Source organism: Phalacrocorax aristotelis, chromosome Z (genome assembly GCF_949628215.1).
Source record: "Phalacrocorax aristotelis chromosome Z, bGulAri2.1, whole genome shotgun sequence".
Lineage (NCBI taxonomy): Eukaryota > Metazoa > Chordata > Aves > Suliformes > Phalacrocoracidae > Phalacrocorax > Phalacrocorax aristotelis.
Genome location: NC_134311.1, coordinates 47,536,453 through 47,558,311, shown reverse-complemented (window position 1 = coordinate 47,558,311; position 21,859 = coordinate 47,536,453). Strand labels below are relative to the sequence as shown.

The 21,859-nt window shown below is 37.2% G+C and overlaps 1 protein-coding gene across 9 annotated transcripts in view; it reads right to left on the bottom strand.

Moving 5' to 3' along the window:
• Window positions 1-1,576: 1,576 nt before the first annotated feature.
• The window catches only part of NFIB (nuclear factor I B), a 169,852-nt gene continuing 149,569 nt past the window's right edge, over window positions 1,577-21,859 (bottom strand). For 3 of the 9 annotated variants that reach the window (XM_075079383.1, XM_075079381.1, XM_075079385.1), the window contains 2 exons: window positions 21,611-21,693; window positions 1,577-2,341 (listed from right to left, as the gene is read on the bottom strand). In XM_075079383.1, coding sequence (XP_074935484.1) covers window positions 2,324-2,341; window positions 21,611-21,693 — 101 coding nt within the window. In that variant the 3' untranslated portion in view covers window positions 1,577-2,323. Of the gene's footprint in view, window positions 2,342-12,624; window positions 12,714-21,610; window positions 21,694-21,859 lie in introns of all 9 variants that reach the window. The other 6 variants (XM_075079379.1, XM_075079380.1, XM_075079382.1 and 3 more) reach the window with 4 other exon arrangements.

Here is a 21,859-nt window from a genome sequence, read left to right as displayed (position 1 = left end):
CTTTAGGATGCAGTATCTTTGCCAGAATGGAAAAGGCTTCATCTCACTGTGGGTCTTGACCTCTTACTCTCTCTGTTTGTCTGTCTGTCTCTCTTTCTCTTTCTCAAGAAGAAAACCCTTAAAATAAAACAATTTCCTCAAGTCAAGTCTGCCTCCAACAGAATTAATTATTTATTTTTTAAATCCAGAAATGATTTCAGCTTGCACCCCAGGTGGGAAGTTAAAAAGAGGGAACCGATTTGAAGGTTTGTCACAGTAGGCAGAACAGTCGCTTTGCAGCCCTTGCCTGGCTAAGGGTGCACTGCTTCACAGCTACACTGTAAAGTGTTAAAAATCCTCCCCACCCACCCCAGAATATATATATATGTATGTATAAAAAAAAATCCCCTGTCCACCTGTCAGTACAGAAAAGGACCTCATCACACTGCAAAAATAGCAGTACCCACTTTGGTCAATTAAAACAAACAAAAAAAGCATACATTATTCTTTTTTTTTTTTTCTTTTAAATCTGTGTACTTACCTATAATAACCAATACAGCTAAAAGCACTACCTACATAGGCAAAACTTGGTATTGCATAATTCGTATAAATTTGTATCCCCTCCCCCCAATATTAATTGGAAGATGAAAAACATGAAAGGTTAATAGAAAAAACACCAAAATACTGAAAATATTGCTGGTCGATTACAATTTTTAAGCGGCAACTATACACAGCCATGATATGCTTTATAAATGCGAGATAAAGGTATAACTGTCTAAAAAATCCATGATGTCACACATTTTTCCCATCTGGAGTACAAAATATTTTGTCATAAAAATGGTAAAGATTTAAAATGATAATAAATGCAGCAAAACAAGTGTAGTGATGTCAAATTTTTTTTTTTTTTCTTTTTTGTGTTTTTTTTTCAATTTTTTAGATTTCAAGGCAAGGCACGTAATGTGGACATTATATCTTCGTGCAAATTAGGATTACTGGAAAGAATATTTTAATTATTTTTTTAAAGAGACATAGAGGCAAAATGCCCATGCACATTATATTTCTGTCAATATGTGAAAATTGAACAAGGCTAACTTCTGAAAGCACCATGCAAGTGTTCAGCACCCTGTAATTAGGCTTACATTGAGTGCATTATTTAAATATAACATATCCCCATCCTGGTATTACCAGTTTGTAAACGGTAAGCTTTGCCCTTGTGGCATGGATTTGCCTATGTCTTTGTCTCTATGATGCAGATTTTTACAGAAATATGTAAACCCTATGGGTTCTTGATGCAACCAGTAACTTTAAATAAATAAATCCTACCCCTCTGTGGAGGCAGCAGCTAAACCAACATAAGTGCTGTGTTTCCATTGATTTCTTTTTCTCAAGGACATGATTTGTCTTGATTTAATGCCTTTTAATGCCCTCAAAAACTGAGGGGAAAAATAAGTTTGTTCAAAGTCATTTTTATTTATATTTTTAATCCCCTCAATTTAGAGTCCAAGGGCTGAAGGACTTATAGTGATGACCCCTTAGATATGATTTTTAAATTGCACTTGCCTCTGTAAGTATTTCTTTAGTGGGGAAATCATTCACCTTTTTCCTTTTCTTTTTTACTGTTGCATGAGGAGATAACACTTTTACCTACGTAGAGGCATTTCTTCCATAGAGCCTGTGTGTTCATACTGATTGAAAACTTCAAACTGCATAACACACTAGAAAAGGCTGATTTAAGGGCCAAAGTTTAATAAATCCATACTCATAACTAAAGGCTACAGAGCTTATTTTTAAAACATTTAGAAATCAGAGTGTTGAGAAAATGGCTGGCTCACGGCCCTTGTCCTCCTGCAGCTCTGTTGCCGCTGCCTAGCCTTTGTTTTGTGAGATAACCAGGAAAAGTGATCCCATGCGTAAACAACAAGAATACTAAACCAATAGAACTAGCTTATCATGCAAATATTAAGGCATCTAGAAAGTCAGTTAAAATATATTGTCAGAGACAGAACATCTATTTCCCAGCGGACTTCATATAACAAAGGCTACATAGCAGAGGCTGCATTCTACCCATCAGTGAAATATCATCGACCCTTTGTATGACATTTCAGTTTTAACCATAAGGGAATTAGTGATTGTAAGAGCTGCAATTGCTGGTCTATTTTTTCTTCTTTCTTCAGTTTCTTTTCTCATCCTGTCTTCCTTTTTTTCTTTTTTATTTTTTTTAATTTTTTTCCCTCAGTTGCTTGTTTCTGCTTGAAGGAAAGGCTCTCCAATTATGTTCAAACCATAATTTGGGACATTTGTCGGCAGGATCGGTGTCCTATTTGATACTTGAAAAGGAACCAAGCTAGCCCAGGTACCAGGACTGTTGAAAAGGGGAAAGAGGTAAGGAGAGAGAGAAAGAGAGAGAAAAAACAAAACATAAATTAAACACACTGCAAAAACTAGAACATAATGAATTTGAATCAGGGTTAAGCCAATATGCATAATTAATTGCACTACTTAAGATAAAATAAGAAACAAAATTTGAGTATTACTTGAGATTCTACTTTACAGTTTTCTTTGTGAAGGTATGACTTATTTGAAAGAAAAACAATTGCATTGATCTCAGTTGCAAGTAGTATTACTGCTGTCTTACACTAAATGGTGTACTTGTTTATGAAAGCCCCCAAAAATTTCAGACACAAATATATACAGCAGACACAAATCAACCATACAAGTGGCACAACAAATGTTATTTAAGAACTACTGAAATACACTAGAGTGTACAGGTTTGCTCTATTCAAGAAACAATATAAAGGTTCAGTGGTTAGTTAAGCTTGCTGTGTGATTTCCTATCCTCTTACAACCCAGTAGTTTATCCTGTCTCAGTCCTAAGATATGCCTCTGAGGTGTGTGGGTCCCCATGAGAATAGAGGACCTTTAATATTCAGAAAGCCTGCTTGCTTTACAGATTTTTCCCAAAAGGTATCAGTGCCTAAGGAACACTGGACAACACAGGGCCCAAACATGTAAACACCTGCAGCCAAGGGTAGCTGTGAGTCAAGGGTAGCAGCAAGTACCACAAAGTTTTCAACAAACGTCTGAGAAAGAAAATATTTTCAAAGGCAATTCAATGACTTTGGACCTTAAGTCATAATTTCAAAAGCACTCTGTCACTGAGAAGCTTATGCCCCAATGGTATTCACATGTTTACCAGGGACCAACTAGTGGTTGGTACCATACCCAACAGTATTTGCGGGATGGATACTCAAAGAAAGACCTCAGCTGCCTATATTCAGTACCCAGAGCAGACCCTGAGCAGCCTTTTCCTCAGATGTGTTTCTGGCAGCCCAGAAATAACGGTCTTTAAAGAAAGTCTCATCAAATTTATTCAAAGAAAACCAGCATTGTTATGTCATCAATCATTGCCAAACAACTATCACCAGAACTGGACACGTAGCGTGCAAACACATGCTTCCTCCCCATTTCATTGTATTGAGTTTTCCTCCCCACTAGCTGTTTCCATAAACACAACAGCTTACTTGGGAATACACATTGCAATTTGACTGATAAGCTTCATGATAATACATCTGAAGACTAAAACCTCCAACATATGTTTTGTGGAGGACAGATGCTGGAAGTTTTCTTCCTTCTTTATCTTTGGTCACCCCTCCACACTGCTCTCTCCCTGGATGCACGGATTCACTTCTGTGGCATTGGGTGTAAAGAGGAAAACAGACCCTTTTAATGTATTTTAAATGTGTACAAAATAACTACATTTCACTTGGCAGATTTATGTGATCCTTTCAGTTGCTGCTGTATAAACATTAAAGAAAGAGGTCAACTTAGTGAAATCCAGGAGACATCCTCCTCAGGTCTTTTATATGAAAAAAAAATACAAACAGCTTCTGTTGTTTATTCCTGTTTGCTACTTTTTAGCTCCCAAACCTGTTAATTCACTAATTTGATTCCTAAAAATTAACTTCAGGTGCTCTGTTTTACACATTAAAAAGTGGAAAAAATTGCTGACCTGCTTGTCATGACCATCATTGGATGGTCAAATTCTGAAGGGAGCAGGATGCAATTTTTTCCTCAATGAACTATAAGAAATATGAATATCCTAATGTATTTTAAATGTCTAAAGTACAAATATTATTTAATAGGGTTGAATTTTTTTCCAGCTGGGTATGTTATTGAAGGTCACCTGAAAATCTGAGGAATTTTAACCTCTTCAGAATCTGTCTGAATATATTTTACAGTGCACAGTTCTTTGCTGTCCTGTTACATGGGATTTACAGTGTTTAGTGACTTTAAACAAAATGGAACACTATCTAAGAGAGTGTATATTTTGTGTGAGGTCAACATGGTTTTTAAACAATTTCTGTTGCAAAGGCTAAATACACAGCTTCCAGGTTATCTTTCTGAAGATTTACAGTGTACTTCAGTGGTTGGATACAACTAAAGTGACTTTTTTTCTTTGTTTTAAAGTTGACAACCTTCTAATGACTATGGTGGGTAAAGGAAAGCAGTCCATGCTGATAAAGAACAAACTACTATTTGTAGCAGCTTTCTTATCTACTACTTCATATAGGAGGCAGACACCTTGATTTTGTGGAAAGTGCTCAATAAAACTAAGTTGTAGCAAGTGACTAGTAGGACTGTCATTTCTGTATGGCCTACAAATTTAATATAGGTGTTTATTTAAACCTTTCAATCTTCCCACCTTATATTATGATCATGACAAAAATATGGATCGCAACAAATTTGTCAATGCTGCTTATGAATCCTCAGGGAGTCATAAATCTCCCACGTTAACACCTGTGTAGATGCCACTGGAGTTTTGGAAGCCTCTCGTGCTGCTCACGCAGAGCCTCCAGCTGCCCACCAGAGATGGTGGTGGTGCAGGCAAGGAAGCACCTGTGGCACCAGGACAGCTACTTGCTGGCTGCATGCAGTGGCTGGAAAAGCCATCGCTCTGACAACTCTGAAGGCAGGCTGAAGTCCCTGATCTACACGTACCCTCTGGGCAGCGGCTGGCCCCACTGGCAGCCAGGAAGGACAGGACCCTCTGTTTGCTAGCACTTCCTAAGCCATGATCTTCAAGGCTTGACGAGCTCTGGTTGTATTTTAGTAATCAACCTTATCATACTTCACTTTGATGTAACTCTGTCTTGGGCCACCCCAGTCCTGATACCAACGCCAAGTGTTTACTGCAGACAAAAGAGGAAACCTGGAAGTTACTGAGATAAATAGCACTAATCACAGCAAAAAGTTCTGAGAACAACTACGGTACAAAGAATTAAAAAAACAAAAACAAACTCAGGCTCTGCTAAGCTGCATATGTATGGCTGTCTATCCAGCATTCCCATAGGCCTCATTACATTTATGGTAAATTTAATTGAACTTTCAACTACCATACGAGCTTTGTATGCATACCCTGCTTTGTAGCTTCCCAGCACTCCTGTGGAAGACAAGCCAGACTGACAGCCCAAAATACCAAATACCAAAATACCAAAATAGCAATTCCCTGTCAGCTTTCTCAAACCTGCTCTGAAGGGACCTCTGTGAGCATCGCAGAGTTAAGCTTCTGCCACAGAAACCATCTATGGTTTCCCTGCAGAGTGTCCTAGCAGAAGCGCCAGTTACTGCTGACTGCAAAGCAAATTCTGCCTGGGGGCCCACACAGGTAGCAAAAGCAGGAAAGGGGAAAACACCTTTCCCTTCACCACACTACCCAGCAGGTCCCATGGGTCCCAGGTAAACTTCCTGCCCTTGGTTTCACAAAAGCAGAGGCAACGATCTGTCTCTGTTCAGTAAGTGCCTTAACACTGGGGAAGCCAAAAGTCCTTCCATTGTCCAGAACACAGGCAAGCTGGTTGTACTTGCAGAAGTTAATGAGATGTCCCTCTGTCCACATGGCTTCTCCTTCAGATAAGGAAGCTTTGTATGTACGAGTGGAATTAAGTAGGTCTACCCCACTCTCCAGCTGACTGGTCCTGAGGAAATCCATTAGCCCTGCACTGACAGAGGTTATAATATAAATGCCTGTCCCTTCCAATATGAAGTAAGACCTCCAAAAAACTGCTCTAGGCTAAGTTTTGAAGAAAATTACATGTGAAGCACCATCAGATATTGCTGTGGGATTCAGACTAGTACACTTTGTGAGAGAGAGTATGGTTTGCAGGACCACCTTCCTGAAGGGTTATACCTTTAAGTAATTTCACTACCAGAAACAGCTTTCTCTCAACATAACTAGACTATTAGGTGTGTTATACAGTCATCAGTTCCCTCTCTAACCATGGCATGTATAATGTATTTATCTGTTCAAATGTAATAAAATAGCAAAGGAAAATGCTGCAAGCATCCTACAGGGTTAACATTCTCCATTACAGTTTCCATTTGGGTTTTCACATCTTAATTCAATCAAGATTTCTGCCCTGATTTCCTCTTAAAGATAATAATTGCTGTTTCAAGAACCTCTGATTAAAATATTCCTGGAATAGACCACGAGCAGTACTAACATTGTAGGTATATACAGTCCGCTTTGGAGGTTATAATAACAGAAAGAGCATAATAATGTTAAGCAATTAACTAAATGCAATAAAAAATAAATCCAATCAGAATTCAGTAAATCTGAAGGATTCGAAGATTCTTGTTTTCTACCAGTTACTACCTCCTGTCTATTAACAGCTTCGCAGTACTTCAATATTTGGAAAGTACACCTAAAATAGTGTTTCCTTCTTGCAGCTTTACTACCCTGTGCACGAACACACTAGCTTAGACAAGGTAGATCAGATCATGCCACACCAGCCTTTGGACAGAAAAGCCAGAAATGCCTCCTGTGTAGACAGAAGTGGCACTAGTAAGTCACGAAGCAAGGTTCGTCTAGCTCTGTACTAAGCAAGTCTTTGCCCACACAAATACCTGGAACTTCACCATTTCAAATTTTTAAGATTGTATGAACTTTGGAAACACAGTTACGCTAACCTCAGTGCCTGGCTAAATTCCCACTTGTGCATTTCTGCCAAAAGAATAACCGCCCCTCTAGCACCTACTTAATGTGGTACTTCTGTTGCCATTCTAAACTGGTATCCGTAGTTACACAGCTGCCAAATTTCACCTCCAAGGTGAGCATTTATTTCAAGAGATATATTAAGTATATCTCAGCTTAATTTAGGATGACCTTCATAGGTTGGTGGGCACATACTACCCATCTAGCAGATGGAGGAGGTAAAGACCTGCTGATTTATGCCCAGAAAAGGGAAAAGGGAATTTAGCTGTAAGGATACTTGTTCTAATCCCTGCAGATCCCTTTTTGTGGTAGTGTAACAAAAAAGGTAAAGAAAGATCAGGAAGAGGCCGCAGAGCCCATCACTAACAAACAAAATCCACAGAAGAGAAAGGGACTGGAGAAATGGTGCATGTCCATGTTGTGCTCTGGACCATGTGTGCATGAGTGTTTGGTGCAGGAACAGAGCCAAAGGAGGGTTGCAAACACACATGTGCACAGTGGGGGCTCTGACCAAGTGGAGGGCTGCCTCCCATAGAGCCAAACAATGGAGAATGTGGGCTCGGGTTACCAGACATCATTAGGTCGCCTATGAAAAACTAACTCTCCCTGCATTGTTTTTTTCCCTAAATAATACTGTTTCCAATTTTAATCTGTTAGATTTTTCTATCTTAGCATTTTTTAAAAATATGACTAAAAATTATTTATCAAATTGGCATGGCTACATAATAGTACAGATAATCCTAACTGCACCAAAAAAGTTTTACTGCTTCAAAAGAAACAGTTGGAGGTAAGATGACCAAGAAGTAGAAAACTAGAGTAACCAAGGGGTTAAAGATACAGTTTACACTTGGGAATCCCCCATAATATGCTCCTCCTTCCCGAGCAGTGCTGCCAAAAATCATCTGACAGGAAACTTAATCTTAAATTTGTCCTACCTAAGTGAACAAAGAGTGCTCAGAACAGGCAACCAGTTCACTGCAGAGCGGGAACTTTTCTAATCCTGCTGGAATCTGCAGTGCTGCTCAGAAAATGTTACTGAAGTTGTTTTCTTTACTTTAACATCTTGCTTCTGGATCATCTCATTCATTTTGGTCACACTGCAGTTCTTGCTGCTTCTCCCATAAAGGTTAGCTTAATGCTCCAAACATAATCATGTGGAAAATGGACATTATTGATTCCTATGGTCCATTGTTCCCCCATTCTAAGTCCCTGAAGTTCAAGTTCAATCTGGAATTACATCATGTCTGGTTTCTCCTGGTTACCAGACGGCTTGAGACGTGACCACAGCTACAGAAAAAACAAACAGCCTTCTTCACGCTTCGGCTCCCCTATCGATTCAAACATAAACTTTTTTCTTTCTCTCAAGTATGCTTCAAGTATGGAGCATGGTTAATTTAGAGATTAAGTTCCAAATTAGATTATCTAATGGCATCTTAATGGATTGCTGACCCATTTCCTGTGGGATGGCAGCATGCAAGTCTGGCTTGAATACAATTAATTTCTTAGGAAGTGTTCTGAAGATGTTTGCCTAGATGGAGAGGAAACATAATGTTCTGCACATCTTTCTGCATTACAGAATTGGGAAAAACTATTAGAGTTAGCAATTTAAATTGATAAAGACCAGAAATCATTACGTTTTCTTTCTATGAATACTTTTACATTCAGAATACTTCAGCATTCTTTTTCTTAAATTATTGATACTTCTATTCCAAAATATTGCCCAAGAGAACAGGGGAGGGGGGGACAGACAGACACAGAGGGTATGAACTATGGCTCTAACAGGTGTCTGTGTTTGCCAAAATATGCTTGCCACAGCAATGCTGCTGATTATGTTACTTTAGCTATGTTTTTGCTCTATAACGAACACACACCAGGTACTGTGCTACAAAGGCAATCTCCACCCATTCTCGATTCGCCTCTTATTTCTTTCACAAATCAGAGATTATCCCATCTGATTGCCTTATCAGCATTATGATCACAAACTCAGAGCGGTGCTGGGGAGAAAAAGTGATGCTTGGAAAGCTGAACACTGCTACAGCTAGAGCTGAGAAGGAAATTCAGCGCTTTGAGGACGGAGCTCCCCTCAGCATCTCCAGGAACAAACCAGCTGTTGTACTATGCTTATGTGTCAAGACAACAGACTGAAAGCAGGAAATGCTAACCCAGTGCATTTGCATGGGTAGCATAAATGTAAAGTTAAAGTAACAGTTAACCCATAAAGCTAACACAGAAAGATTGTTAAAAAAATGAATATAACAATAGTTGGGAATAAAAATGTGTTTGGCAATAGCTGAGTTAAAATGTACACTTTGGCAATGAAAATTTGCTTACAGTATGTGAAAGTCTTACAAATACTCCACATGCTCTAAAAGAGACCCACCATACTGAGTGGTCCCACTGGAATTAACATCAATGGCGTAAATAGTGGCTGAGATTCAGGCTCAAGCTCATGCTATCAGACTTAAACACACACACACTTTTTCTCACTCTCACTCACGTCTAAAGTTTACTTGTTGCATATGCTCCTCCTCTCATGTAGCAACTGAGACTGTATGTTACTAACTGAGCCTTACAGATTTTCACAGCTTCTCCTCACCTTCTGCCTCTAGTAAAACAATTATTACAGAACTATGGTTAAGAAAAAAGAAGGTTTGGGGTTTTTTTAATGGATTCTGGGTATCTTCATATGTACAGCAAAAAATTGACCTAAATGATCTTAAAGTACTTGAGAACTTAATTCTACTGATGCGTTTAAATGTTGTTCAAAGTTCTGCAGACATAATTAAATATATACCATAAATGCTCTAACTAAGCAACAAAAACAAATGTAGATGTTTAGGGTATCAAGAACATAATAAAAATCACATTCAAATACTTCACCAAATAACTGGGTTTTCCTCCTTTCTTTTAGATGCTCACAGGATGTTTTATATAAGAATTTCCTTTAAATATACTAGAATGTTTCATTAAGCTAAGCAAAGTATTAATCTAGGTATCATTATTCCTTGTAAGTCTCCTGGTTTTGAAGAAAATGGTGCATCAATGACTTAAAGTTTTGTGGCTTTGGGTTTGTTGGTTTTGGGGGTTTTTTGTTTTGTATTGTTCACATTCTCTTTTTTTTTTTTTTTTCAAAGGTCAGTCTTTTGCATATGGACCGCTACTGTCTTATACTTGGGACTTTAAATGTGAGCAGGTACGTAATTTTATATGGAAAGAAATCTGCATTTCATATTTTGAAATCTATGTATCAGATCTACTATCAGGTATGTTAGGCAACTACTAATAAAACAAAGAACACAGAAGTAACAAAGGTTCTATCATCATTCACTCTCCCCACGTTTCCAAGGTGTGGTTCACCAACAATGCCCCATGACCAAACTTTCAGCTTGGCCACCTCTACTACCTGATTTCCATAGAGACAGGACAGGTAACATTGAGGCACTGCCACCATTTTTACCTTCTTGAGGTCAATGATATTTATGAAAAATCAGTATGCTTAAAGTAACCACAAATGCCTGCTGCAAAAGGTCAGAACGAGTACCATCAAAATGAGCACTGAAGATTTGATGAAGTTTATCAAACCGTTTTGTGGGGGAAAATTTGACTGCCTGGACTAGGATGTATTTCTTCGCCAAAAAGCAGCAGTTCCTTTTGCAATACGTTCTTTTGTTTAGTTTTTGTTTTAGTGTTAGAAGGATGCACTGCTCCTGAACCCGTGCAGCTATCATTTCTATTCTGACATCCTCACCTACAAAGGATTTGAAAAATGTTGTATTCCAAAGCCCAACTCTAAAAGCCTTCTACTTAGGCAGAACTAAATGTTTGTTTCTTTGTCCTCCAAGGCTGTGCTTAATTCAAGGCCAAGTAAGTGCAGCCTAGGCCTGTAAAGATATGCCCATGGCAGAATTTGTGCCCAAGCTCATCTGGCAGCACTTTTATATGATGGTACGGTCAAAGTGGCAGGCAGCTCTCTGCAAGCAATCTGCAAAGCAGTTTTGTCTACAAAGATGAGTGGATCTTGAAATGTGCTTGTATTCATCCCCAAAGTTTCCTTGATCATCGCCTAAAGATCTTTTTCCCCCCTTTCCTTTCTTTTCATAATTTATGCCCAATGGTCCTGTGTGATGGGTATTGGAAAAGAGAATTCAGCAAACACTGGGACAGTGCTTCAGCTGGTATAAACTGGCATTGCTTTACACAGGGTTTGAGTGATGACTGGTCAAAATCATTCAAGGACAGTCTTAGATAGGCAGTTGTGATAAAATTTCCTAATGCCTGTCAATGCCCTGAAAAAGCAACACCCTTTGTAGTGGGAGAATAAATCACCCCCTCTGTGCTACACTAGATCAGTTTGGATTCACTCTTGGCAGTACATTGAAAACTGTGGTAGTTACTACATGATGGGGATTTATAATGTAAATCACAGCCCTTGAGAAGATGAGGTGAATCCATTAGCTAATTTTCCACTGTGCCATTTAATCAATAAGGGAAGAAATGATAACACTTGTTTTTACACCACAATTCTTGCAGATTTAAAATATTATTTCAGAAAAATTCTTGCAAAAAGGAAAAGTACAACAAAAATATTCAAGGCGTTTAAACTTCAGATTTGTAAACAGCGCCAATTTTCAAATTCCATAATTACCCTTCCAAGTTGATACTCAAAAACCCCAAACCTTCTAGCAATCCATAGTACAATACAGTGCATCAGAATGCATTTTTTACATAATGCACTTATACACTCACACACATACTTACACAAACTATTCAGAAGTACACATACTTCCAAGTGCACACAAATGTCCAAGAAGTATTTAAAATTATTTTGATAGTGAGTAGCTAATACTTCATCTGACAGGTTCCCAACCTTCAGGATTTACACGTACAACCCCCATTAAGTGTTGAGTGTTGCAGACAATCCTGCACATGAAAGAGGTGAAAAACTGATGTATCACAATTAGGCTGATTTGTTTACACACCTATTTAGACATACACACCTCTACTGTTACCATAGTTCATTTTATACCCAGAGACGTAGAAGGTAATAATAAGTAATTTATTAATGTACCAAGGGTTAATGGCTTTTATTGTGTTTGCCTTTTTTTCATACAAAAAGAAAACTCTCTTTAGTGTAAATCATTCCTAATTATTCTGTTTTTTACTTGAGAAATAAGATGGTTTATATCTTACCTTCATGTACATGTTAGTGACCTAAATCTACACCTGCCAATTAGTCAGAAAAGCCTCTATATATAGTATGGTTATTCATTGTCCAAAACCACCACCACCTCAGGCGTTTACTACTATATTCATCTATACCTCGAATGGTACCATTTTCTTTGTGCTAACCACTAAGCCCCCCAAAATCTGACCTTTAATTCTGCACACATTTTTAAAGTCTAAGATCAGTATTTGCTTAAATTCACAAACCCTTTGATTTGACAGCACAGCATTGTCATTCCAGGTGCTTCATTAACGTAGTTTCTAAATTCAACTTACACTAAAGATAATTTGAATGTGTATGGGAGAAATGTTACACACGTGTTTTGATCAAATGCTGTCACATATTCCTCTGGAGGCCTGCTAAAACAGATACTGCAGCTTAATGCAACTATTTAGAGGTGGTGTAGGGATGGAAATAATTAAAATGTTACCTTTGCCAAGTAATTCCCAATGTATCCTCACTGGCACTGGGGTATAAATGCCTGCCGTTTTGATTCATGGTCCAGTCACAAATTCTCAGCTGTCAATTGAAACCTAGCAGTCAGATATGGATCGAGCAGTACTACAGTTTTTAGTATTTAAATGAATACATGCAAACTAGTACTGTACATGGCAAAAGCCTTACTTTCCCAAGAAGTAACTTTAAAAAATAAAACAAACAAACAAAGAAAAAGAACTTATTCTGAGAAATAAAAGCCTATAGACTTGCTTAAGATAATGCTATTTTATTACATCCCTCTATTAATAAAGCATAAAAGAGTAACTAGTGTTTAGCACATAACAATTAGCCATTATTAGATTATAAACTGAGCTGGAATAAAAGGAAATGTTAATATTCAATAGCGAGATACTTTAAGAATGCAAGAAAAAATGCTGTTTTCTCTAAGCAATGCTTTATATAATGTGTATTAAGTAAAGGTCAAATATAATCAATACCTTGTAGCATGCATTTCGTGAAACATAGAAGACATGCAATTTATAGAAAATTTGCCCATATTAAACAAACTGTATGTCCTTATCTAGCTATTTAAGAAGGGTAAAGGTGTTTTGTAATTGGGGTTTATTAATCTAGTGTTACTGAAAATGGTATTACTTAGCAAGAGGTGATAGAATAAGCTAATCTTGCTTTGAACTCAGAATAATAGCATTCAAAATACTTTATTGCATTTTAATATAATGAGGAATGCACTAAATGTTAGCTGAAACAAATTCTTCCCAGATCCTCTAATCATCAGTTCTGCCTTCACGGATTGTTCAAGCAACCCTCTATATCCCTGTTTATTTAACAGCTGCCCTATAGTGTTAGCAGATTTATTGAAAAGATATACTGCTTATTTTTAAGTTTAAGAAAGTGAACTTATCTGGCTTGTGAAGTAAACATGCATTTTAACCTCTGTATAGTCATGCTGTATATAAATTGCTGTACCATTACATATGACACAGCACTCCGAACCAAAGATAATATTGTTGCTGAGTTTAATTGCATTTGATGCATTTTAGTTTTCTCTATCCATATTCACAGTCTTTAGATATCACAGGCTATACCAAACAAACTACAATAAACTGTTTTCTCAGGACCACAATTAATTGCAATCTTTTCCTGAAAAATACAAATGCTGAGGACAAGACAATATTGAAAACCTGACCCTGTCTGGCTGTTAGACTCATAAGCTTCCTGCTGTTAAGGTCTGAGAAATGGAAATGTTAGTCTGATGTTTTTGTAGGGATTGTTTCTTGTTTGTTATCTAAAGAACTCCAAAGGACCTTCTAAAGGCCATTAAAAGCATGACCAAACCACATGAAATTAACCAGAAAAGGAAACATGCAGTCAAAAAGTTTGCTAGGGGTAATTGTGAATAATACATTAGATAAGTTTCAAGAAAGGGATAAGTAAATATTTGGTTTAGTCACTATACAAAACAGTATTGTAAACCTGATTTTAATATTGAAGACGTAGTAAAATATGTCAGCTCAGTTACTCAATGTACAGTAGATGTATTTCTGCTAGAATCCTTAAGAATGTCATCATCTTCATTACAGATGCATACTTTAAAGCTTTATAACTTAGCTATAAAAACTCACTTCCAGTTGAAACACAAGACTGAAAGGTTAATGTCTCCCTCTTCTTTCACAAAGTATAAAATCTATGAATAAAAGTCCTTTGGCTGATTAAATCCAAAAAAATAATAAAATCACAAACCAAAAGATTTTACTCACTTAGGTCTAGCTCAAAAATCTGGCAAGCACTTAGCTTATTAAAGAACCTGATTGCATTTGCCAATTAGGGAAAACAGTAAGGGATTAACACATTACATTTTAGTAAATCAGCTTCTGCACTAGATCATCATATTCTTCCCACAGTCTGTATGAAAACTTTCCACATATACAGTTAATGTGTTAAATTTGTCATTAAGAAAGCTCTGGATAGAGGTTTTCAAGCCTATTTCATAAATGTTAGCAATGACATACTTCATATTATATACAGTCATGCATACCTCAATAAATACAGATCTAAATACTGTAATGGTATATAGTACAACATGTGCATTTTATATATATGCTGTAGACACATACATGCACAATTATATGGAGATTCACGCCACACTGGACTTATAGTTAATGTAAACTGTAGTGCTGTTCACTGCACCAACTGTGCCATACTTATGGTACTGACAACACCTTGGAGAACTGCAGGTCTGTATGACAATGCGTTCTGTGACAAGCCCAGGGCTGCATCAGCTCTGCTGAAAACCATCTTCCCAATGTTAAAAACTACTGCTCCGCACTCCTCAGCAGGCTTACAGACCTGCCATGTTGTCTTTAAAAACTAACCTGTCAGGAAAATGTTTTTTTTCTCTTTCACATAAAATTTCCTCTCCCAAATCACTCCTGCTTAGAGATCAGGATGTCCAAGATTTAGAAATTAGACTTTTGAAAATAGGTAGAAATATCACTTTCAAAGTCTCCATCTGCATCCCTCATGCGTGTTGAGTGCTTTCTGCATAAAAAGGCTGGAAAAGCTTAAAAAAGGTCTATGAGCCCTGGCTCCATTTGATGGAAGAAGATGTCTGTTCACAGCATCAGTGGGAAGGCTGCCCTTGGAGGATGTCCAGATGGCCCGGTAGAGAAAGCCTGGGGGCACAGACCTGACATGAGTACCAAGCTTTGGAAGAATGTATGGCACTTTAGTACAGTATTTTGAGTGCTATATGTTGTCTGGAGTCATGCTGAAAGCTTTCTGCCTAGTTATAGTCCTCAGAGTAACTTAAGAGACCTCTAAAATCATGCCACAGTGTTAGCTGAAGACAAGAAGGCACATTCATTCTCACCCATAGTAAGCCACCTAAAAGAGTTTCTCTGCAGGACACGTAAAAGGGAGAGGCAGGACACAAAGGCTACTTGACAAAACTTAAATTCCTCAGTAGAGGTACTTAAGAAATAGTCCTTATGAGACATTTAATAAATGCTGAAAAACATTAATTTCTCAAAAATATGTTATGAATGAAAAATAAATGTCCTGATTTGGCATATGACATGGTGAAAAGTCTTTCCTAGAAGCCTGCTGGACAGGCCTACTCTTCAGTCCCATGGCTTTGTCATTTTCAGCAAGGCAAGCCACATGAACAATAACACCTTCCATCCATGAAATATTATGAATGATTTTTTAATTTATCTCTCGTCTAACCACATGGAAAATGAACACAGGTCTGTATTCTGAAGTGGAAAATTCTGACCAGCCTTGCAGCAGATGGGGAAACCTCACAGGCATCCCAGCCATTTCCTGACATTTGGAGCTGCAGCAGTCTCTCATCCCTGCGATCCATACTCCCTGCTATACTCATGAAGAGTAGCAGAGTGCACAAAGACCACTGTAAATGTTTCTTCAGAGAGGCAGTGCAACTCCCTCACCTGCCTCAGCTATGTCATGGGAAGGGGACACAGTAGATCAAGTGCTTCTCCTAACTCATCCACCTCCCTGCTCCTGTTCTGCCCTTTGTAAAATGCCAGGAAAGTGATTTTGCTTTGCACTTTCCAGTGCGGTGAGATGCACTGATGTGAAGTTCTACCCAAGAGCTAAATTTCACTATAGCTGCTTTCTCAGTTTAAAGCAGGCACTTTACAAGCACAAACATCCTGCAGTTTTAAGTATGCAAATCCTCCATACATTAAAAACCCATAGTCAGCAGTTCAATCTTTAATCATAGTCTGAATAATTTTTGTAGGTCATTATTTAAGCAGGCTTTGTATTCTTGTATTTAAAGAGTGGCTGTCTAAGACTAACATTGATTTCAAGCTTCTGTGATTGCTAGTGAAAGTAGACATGTATTTTGGAAAGTGTAACAGGAGTCTGTGCTATAGCTTCTGTTAGGTGAGAAAAGCCCATAAAACTTAACATTTGCATATTGTCATTGTTTTGACTGAAACTTCCTTTAAATGTGTTTCCTTTCCAGCAAGCATATGTGAAAGGTGACCTCTTATCCATTTACATACCTCCCTGATTGTCACGTGACCCAGTTTTACGTCAAACTGTCAGTTATGATAAGAGACACAATAAGAACAGCCTAAGTGTTGATAACCTGTTTCCTGGCTTTACTGAGAAATTCTGTTTAAGAGTCCACTTGTGTTCTTCTTTCAGCCTGATGAAAGCAAATGCAACATCCACCCAAAACATTTTGCAAACAGATATTCTGTGTTCAGTGGACATTTAAGTTTACAATTTCCAAGATGAATAGTATGAAGAGAACTCCATTTTGAACTGTGTGATTCAGTAACTAAAGGATGCATCTGGTAAGAACAACTTCCTACGGAAGAAGCAGGGAAATCTGGTGCGTAGGAAACAAAAAGCTATCTACAATTTTCTGATTTTGTATTTTAGACACCTGAAGTGTTTCTTATTATTACATACATGGCAAATGTCTCACTCATAAATGCCAAACCTGTGTGAAAATCACGCATACTGCACACCACAACCAGGAAGTCCAAGCTCTAGTGAAAATCGTGCCATTGTATTAATCACAGCAAAGACTAGAAGAGTTTACTAGCTCCTCAGTACCTGGGCCAGCATTAGTTAGCACAGTTTACTGTAACAGACAGAAAAGTTGTAGAGATCATTGTTTTCACAGACCTCAATAGCTATTCCATTTATTTATATAATTAAAAATAGAAATTAAAAATAGAATGACCCATAGAAGGCTCCAATGTGCATTCAGATGATATAAATGGCCAAGAAAGAAAACGTATCAGTTACTTCACTCTTCTAAGTCTTAGTATTTGTGAAACCATTAATCTATATTTGCAATAAATACAAATGTCTGTCTACCCATCCGTCATCCATCCATCTATCTTTTTCTATTGTTTACACAGGTAAAGTGCATGACTAGTATTTCTGGCAACATTCTAGCTTTATAGCCAGAAACAGCATCAACCTGTCTCTAAATGTCTATCACTTCAAGAACATAATGTATTCATTAAATTGAGAACAGTAACTCAAGGAGGCTACAGAAACGCCATTACATAACCATGAGAATTTTGATCATTAAGACTTTGTTACTGAACTCTTTATTTCTCCATTAAAATTACTTAGCCAAAAGAATGGAGAGACAACTAGAATCCAGCAAGGGACTGTATCTAGTTGTAGAAGATTGAATCTGACTGAGTTTCCTCAAACTGTTGCTCTTTCCTCTAGTCTAGGCTTAGAAACCACAAATCTTCTGTAGATGCAAATCAGAGAAAGAAGGGGGGAAAAGGTGCTCCCATATAATTGTGAAGATTATCCAGCCTCTCTTCAATTCATTTAAGATGTTTCTCAGCACAGATGATGAGCACCAAGTACCAGATTTGACTTCATAAAATAATCCCACCAACCACCAAGCGTAAAATTAGGAAAACCTCCCTCACTCAGGTACTAACTCTTATCACTTCCTTTGCCACTTCCTATGGTGCCCTCCCTGCAGTTACATTATTAATGCTTAACAACTCTCAGGAGCTGATGCTGAATCAAGAACAGCAAACCAAGTCGTCATTAACAATTTGTAATTGACAGCTGGGGGGGGCTGACATGACTTTTTACAACATAATGATAGGATATATGTGACTCCGTAGATGTCACTGAAGCAAGAGATATGTTTTGTAACTATTCACATCACAGTACCTGGCATTTCAAGGCAGGTAACAGGAACACCCACCACCAACTGCAGCAGAAAGTGGACTGCATAGTTATAATTCATTAGAACCTTGTCTTCCTAATGATCAATGTAGGACACTAAGCAATGCAGGTGACAGCATATTTTTCACAGTATCCAGATCAGCAAAAGCAAATAAATGGCTCACATTGGTGCTATTATACATTGTCTTCCAAAGCTGTAATCACTGCTTCCCATCTAAAGGTGAATGTTCCAGGTAGGCTGTGCTATAAATTGTTTACTGGAAGTTCTAGCAAACTCCATGCTAGTCAAAAAACTCCATGTAAGTGTGAGTTTCAAAATACATGTGTAACTTCTAAATTTATTGTAGTTACTGAAACTTAAAAAGGCTACATAATGGTTCTTTTTAACAACAACAAAAAGTACTCAACAGTACATGTCAATATTTCTCATAACCGGAGAGAATAAATCTTCATAAAGACTCCTCCAATGAAGTAAAAAATGTACTGGTGACAATATTTATTCTTGAGGGGTCAATGTGCATTACAGGGTATGGTGAATGTTTAAAAGACCTCTCTGGAACTAAAACCATTGGCTTTCTAATTTAGAATTTCTCTCCACTAATACAAAATGATTGATTGCCTTTATTTCATGTACCCCTTGATTTTTGTTTTCATTCATCATGGGCTGCTTTAAACAAAATGCATTTAAAATCTTCCACAAGAAGAGTGGTCTCTTTTAAACTGTTGTAAAGTAATGAAAGGACATAGTAAATCAATCTAATTTCTGCCTTACCAAAGGATAACCTTTGCTCTATAAAAGTTGTTTAGACAATCTCAGTGCCCTGCCTCATTTTCTGGGTAATAAACGTATATGGCACTGTCATCTCAAGAGCTGCCTTTAGGATTTAAGTAAGTGAAGGTAATTAATTCATTAGAAACTTATATATAGGTATTTATATATTTCCATTTCTCCCTCTGAAAAAGCCTGGTTGTAAAGCATTCTGTTCTTTCAAATGGTTTCAGTAGTACACACTATTCCCTAATTTTGGTCATATTTATATGTACAGGCATCCACACTCGCACCGCCCTCAAACACACTCAAACAAGCATACACATATATCCACTAGTTAAGTTAGAAATGAATATAGAATTCACAGCAAAGATGAAGCCATGACAAAATTTTTAAGTTTACTATACAGCTTAATGGTCACCAAGTGACCAGTAATTATTGAATTGAATTACCAGTAATTACCAGTAATTGTTGAATTAATAGAATGAGACTATGAAGCACTATACTTTAGAAGGCAGAACATTGGTTTCACACAATGGCATTGAAGAATTTTTCTGTTTATGAAGTTTATGTGAGACCTAATTTATTTCCCCTTCCCCCTAAGCTATCTGGCCACATGTTTTACCATGAAAGGGAGTATAAGACACAGTGCATGTAAACACCAAAGACTGTGATGACCCTTGAGATACTTCTCACTTTTATGATCTATGACACTGATGAAATCTCCAAATTTATCTCCATGTACACAAAGCCAAAAATATATAGAAGATGCATGAAATAAGAAATATATGATTTACATGACATAAATTCATCCAAGAGAAAATTAAGTGTGCTGTCACTACCTTCTGGCATGTGACAAGGGGTTTGTAACTCTTTCAATGAACTTGGAAGAAGGTGGAGTGGGCTTAAGCAGTAGCAAATTTGCAGAAAAAAATGTATCTAAAAATACGTAGTGAAAAAAAGTCATTACGCATCCCCAAATTAACTGTATGTCAGATACTTTTCAAAGGATACTCTAAAACTTCACATGAAAAGAAATCCAGAAGTTACATGCACTGTGTTTAAAAAGAAAGATGTTGTGTGTGTTTTAAAATACAATAAACATATACTGTTTATCTTTTAAAAAGGACCATGTTATAGTAATATAACACGTTTCATAATACAACAATCTTTGAGAGGTTAAAAAAACTAGCAATACACCAGAAAAATTACTGAAAAATTAATGGTTGGCAAAACCACTAATTGTCATTTGGTATTTTCCTAAAAGTGTACAGATGTTTCCAGTTAGGTCTCACTGGTTAAAAAAAAAAAATTGGCAAAGCATCAACTGTCTTGAATAAACAATCATCTTTATGATTTTCTCTGAACTCTGCATGTGGTGACCTTTAAAACAGACATACTGCCACCTTGCCCTGGGAGTGGGTAGGGATAGGGAGTTCCAGATGAAGCACACTTCAGCTATACCTCAGCAAACACAGAACAGGTAAGTTTTACTGAAAAATGAAACTGGCATGTGTACCAACTGTTGACAGAAGCCCAAGCCTGAGAAAAAAATACAGTATGATAAATACCAAGGACTATTTAAGAGCCCCTTTCTTACTGCCTTATTCAGCTGTTTTCCTTATAACATTTTATATGCTGTTAATTTCAAAGTCCTTTACTGTTAAGATTGAGGAGCAACACAAACACACATTATAAAATATGTTAAAGTTCTAAAGGGTTTGAATTTATTCCTGTTGCTAGCGATGTAGCATTTCAGTATATGCATGGCCTAGCTACTGACTGCAGCTAATTTGTTTGTAAGCCACCATTAATCTCGGCTGTGTATTTTCACAGTTTGGGTAAACACTTCATTTGCATTAAATTTACAGCATTAATGAGATGTGAAATTTAAAATGCTACTTTAAACGTAAATGATGTAAGAAACTAGAATAAAAGACATGGTTTTATCACATTTCAAATCAGCAGACCAATTTAAACCTATTAAACTAAAAATGATGATGTGTTGCATTGAGAATTTTATAACTCGTATTCTAGAACTAAAACGAAGAAATGTAGGCTTAAACATCTGGGGTAAAAAAAAACAACAGAATAGCTTGAAAATAATAAGTTGGACCTTCTGCTCTGGAAATTTTACTTATTCTTTAAACTGGTTTTGAAATTAGTATTTGTTCCTTACACACCTCATTCTTTTTCCTAAAACCCTGTTAAAGAATACATGTATGAGCTCTTGAAAAATAAAATAATTGAAATAAATACAATTAGAAGTTCCTTAAGAGGGCACAAATTTAAGAAATAAAGCATACACTAAATTGATATTTCTTAAAGGGTTCAGTTTTGTTTTGAATAAACTTTGTCTTCAGATGACAAATACTGAAACCCTTTGGATCCCAGTCTAGTCCAAGATAACAGTGGCAGCACGTAGGAAGGTAATATTGCAAAAGCTTCTCTATATCATTACACCTATGTGAAACTTGCCCACCTGTTGCTGGTGTAGGAAGGATGGGTCTCTTGGACTTAGTCCCACATATCGATTGGCTTGGGATGTGCCTGAGGCTGTGTAGGCTGATTAAGGAAGAACAAAACAGATTGATAAAAATACCAACCTATCATAACTATTACCCTGTGCAGGTACAGTACAAATATGAGAGATCCAGAGTTATGATTTTGCAATATATAGGATGTGTCTGTGTTTTTCCTTTATTTAAACTTTAATAGAATGCAAAACAAA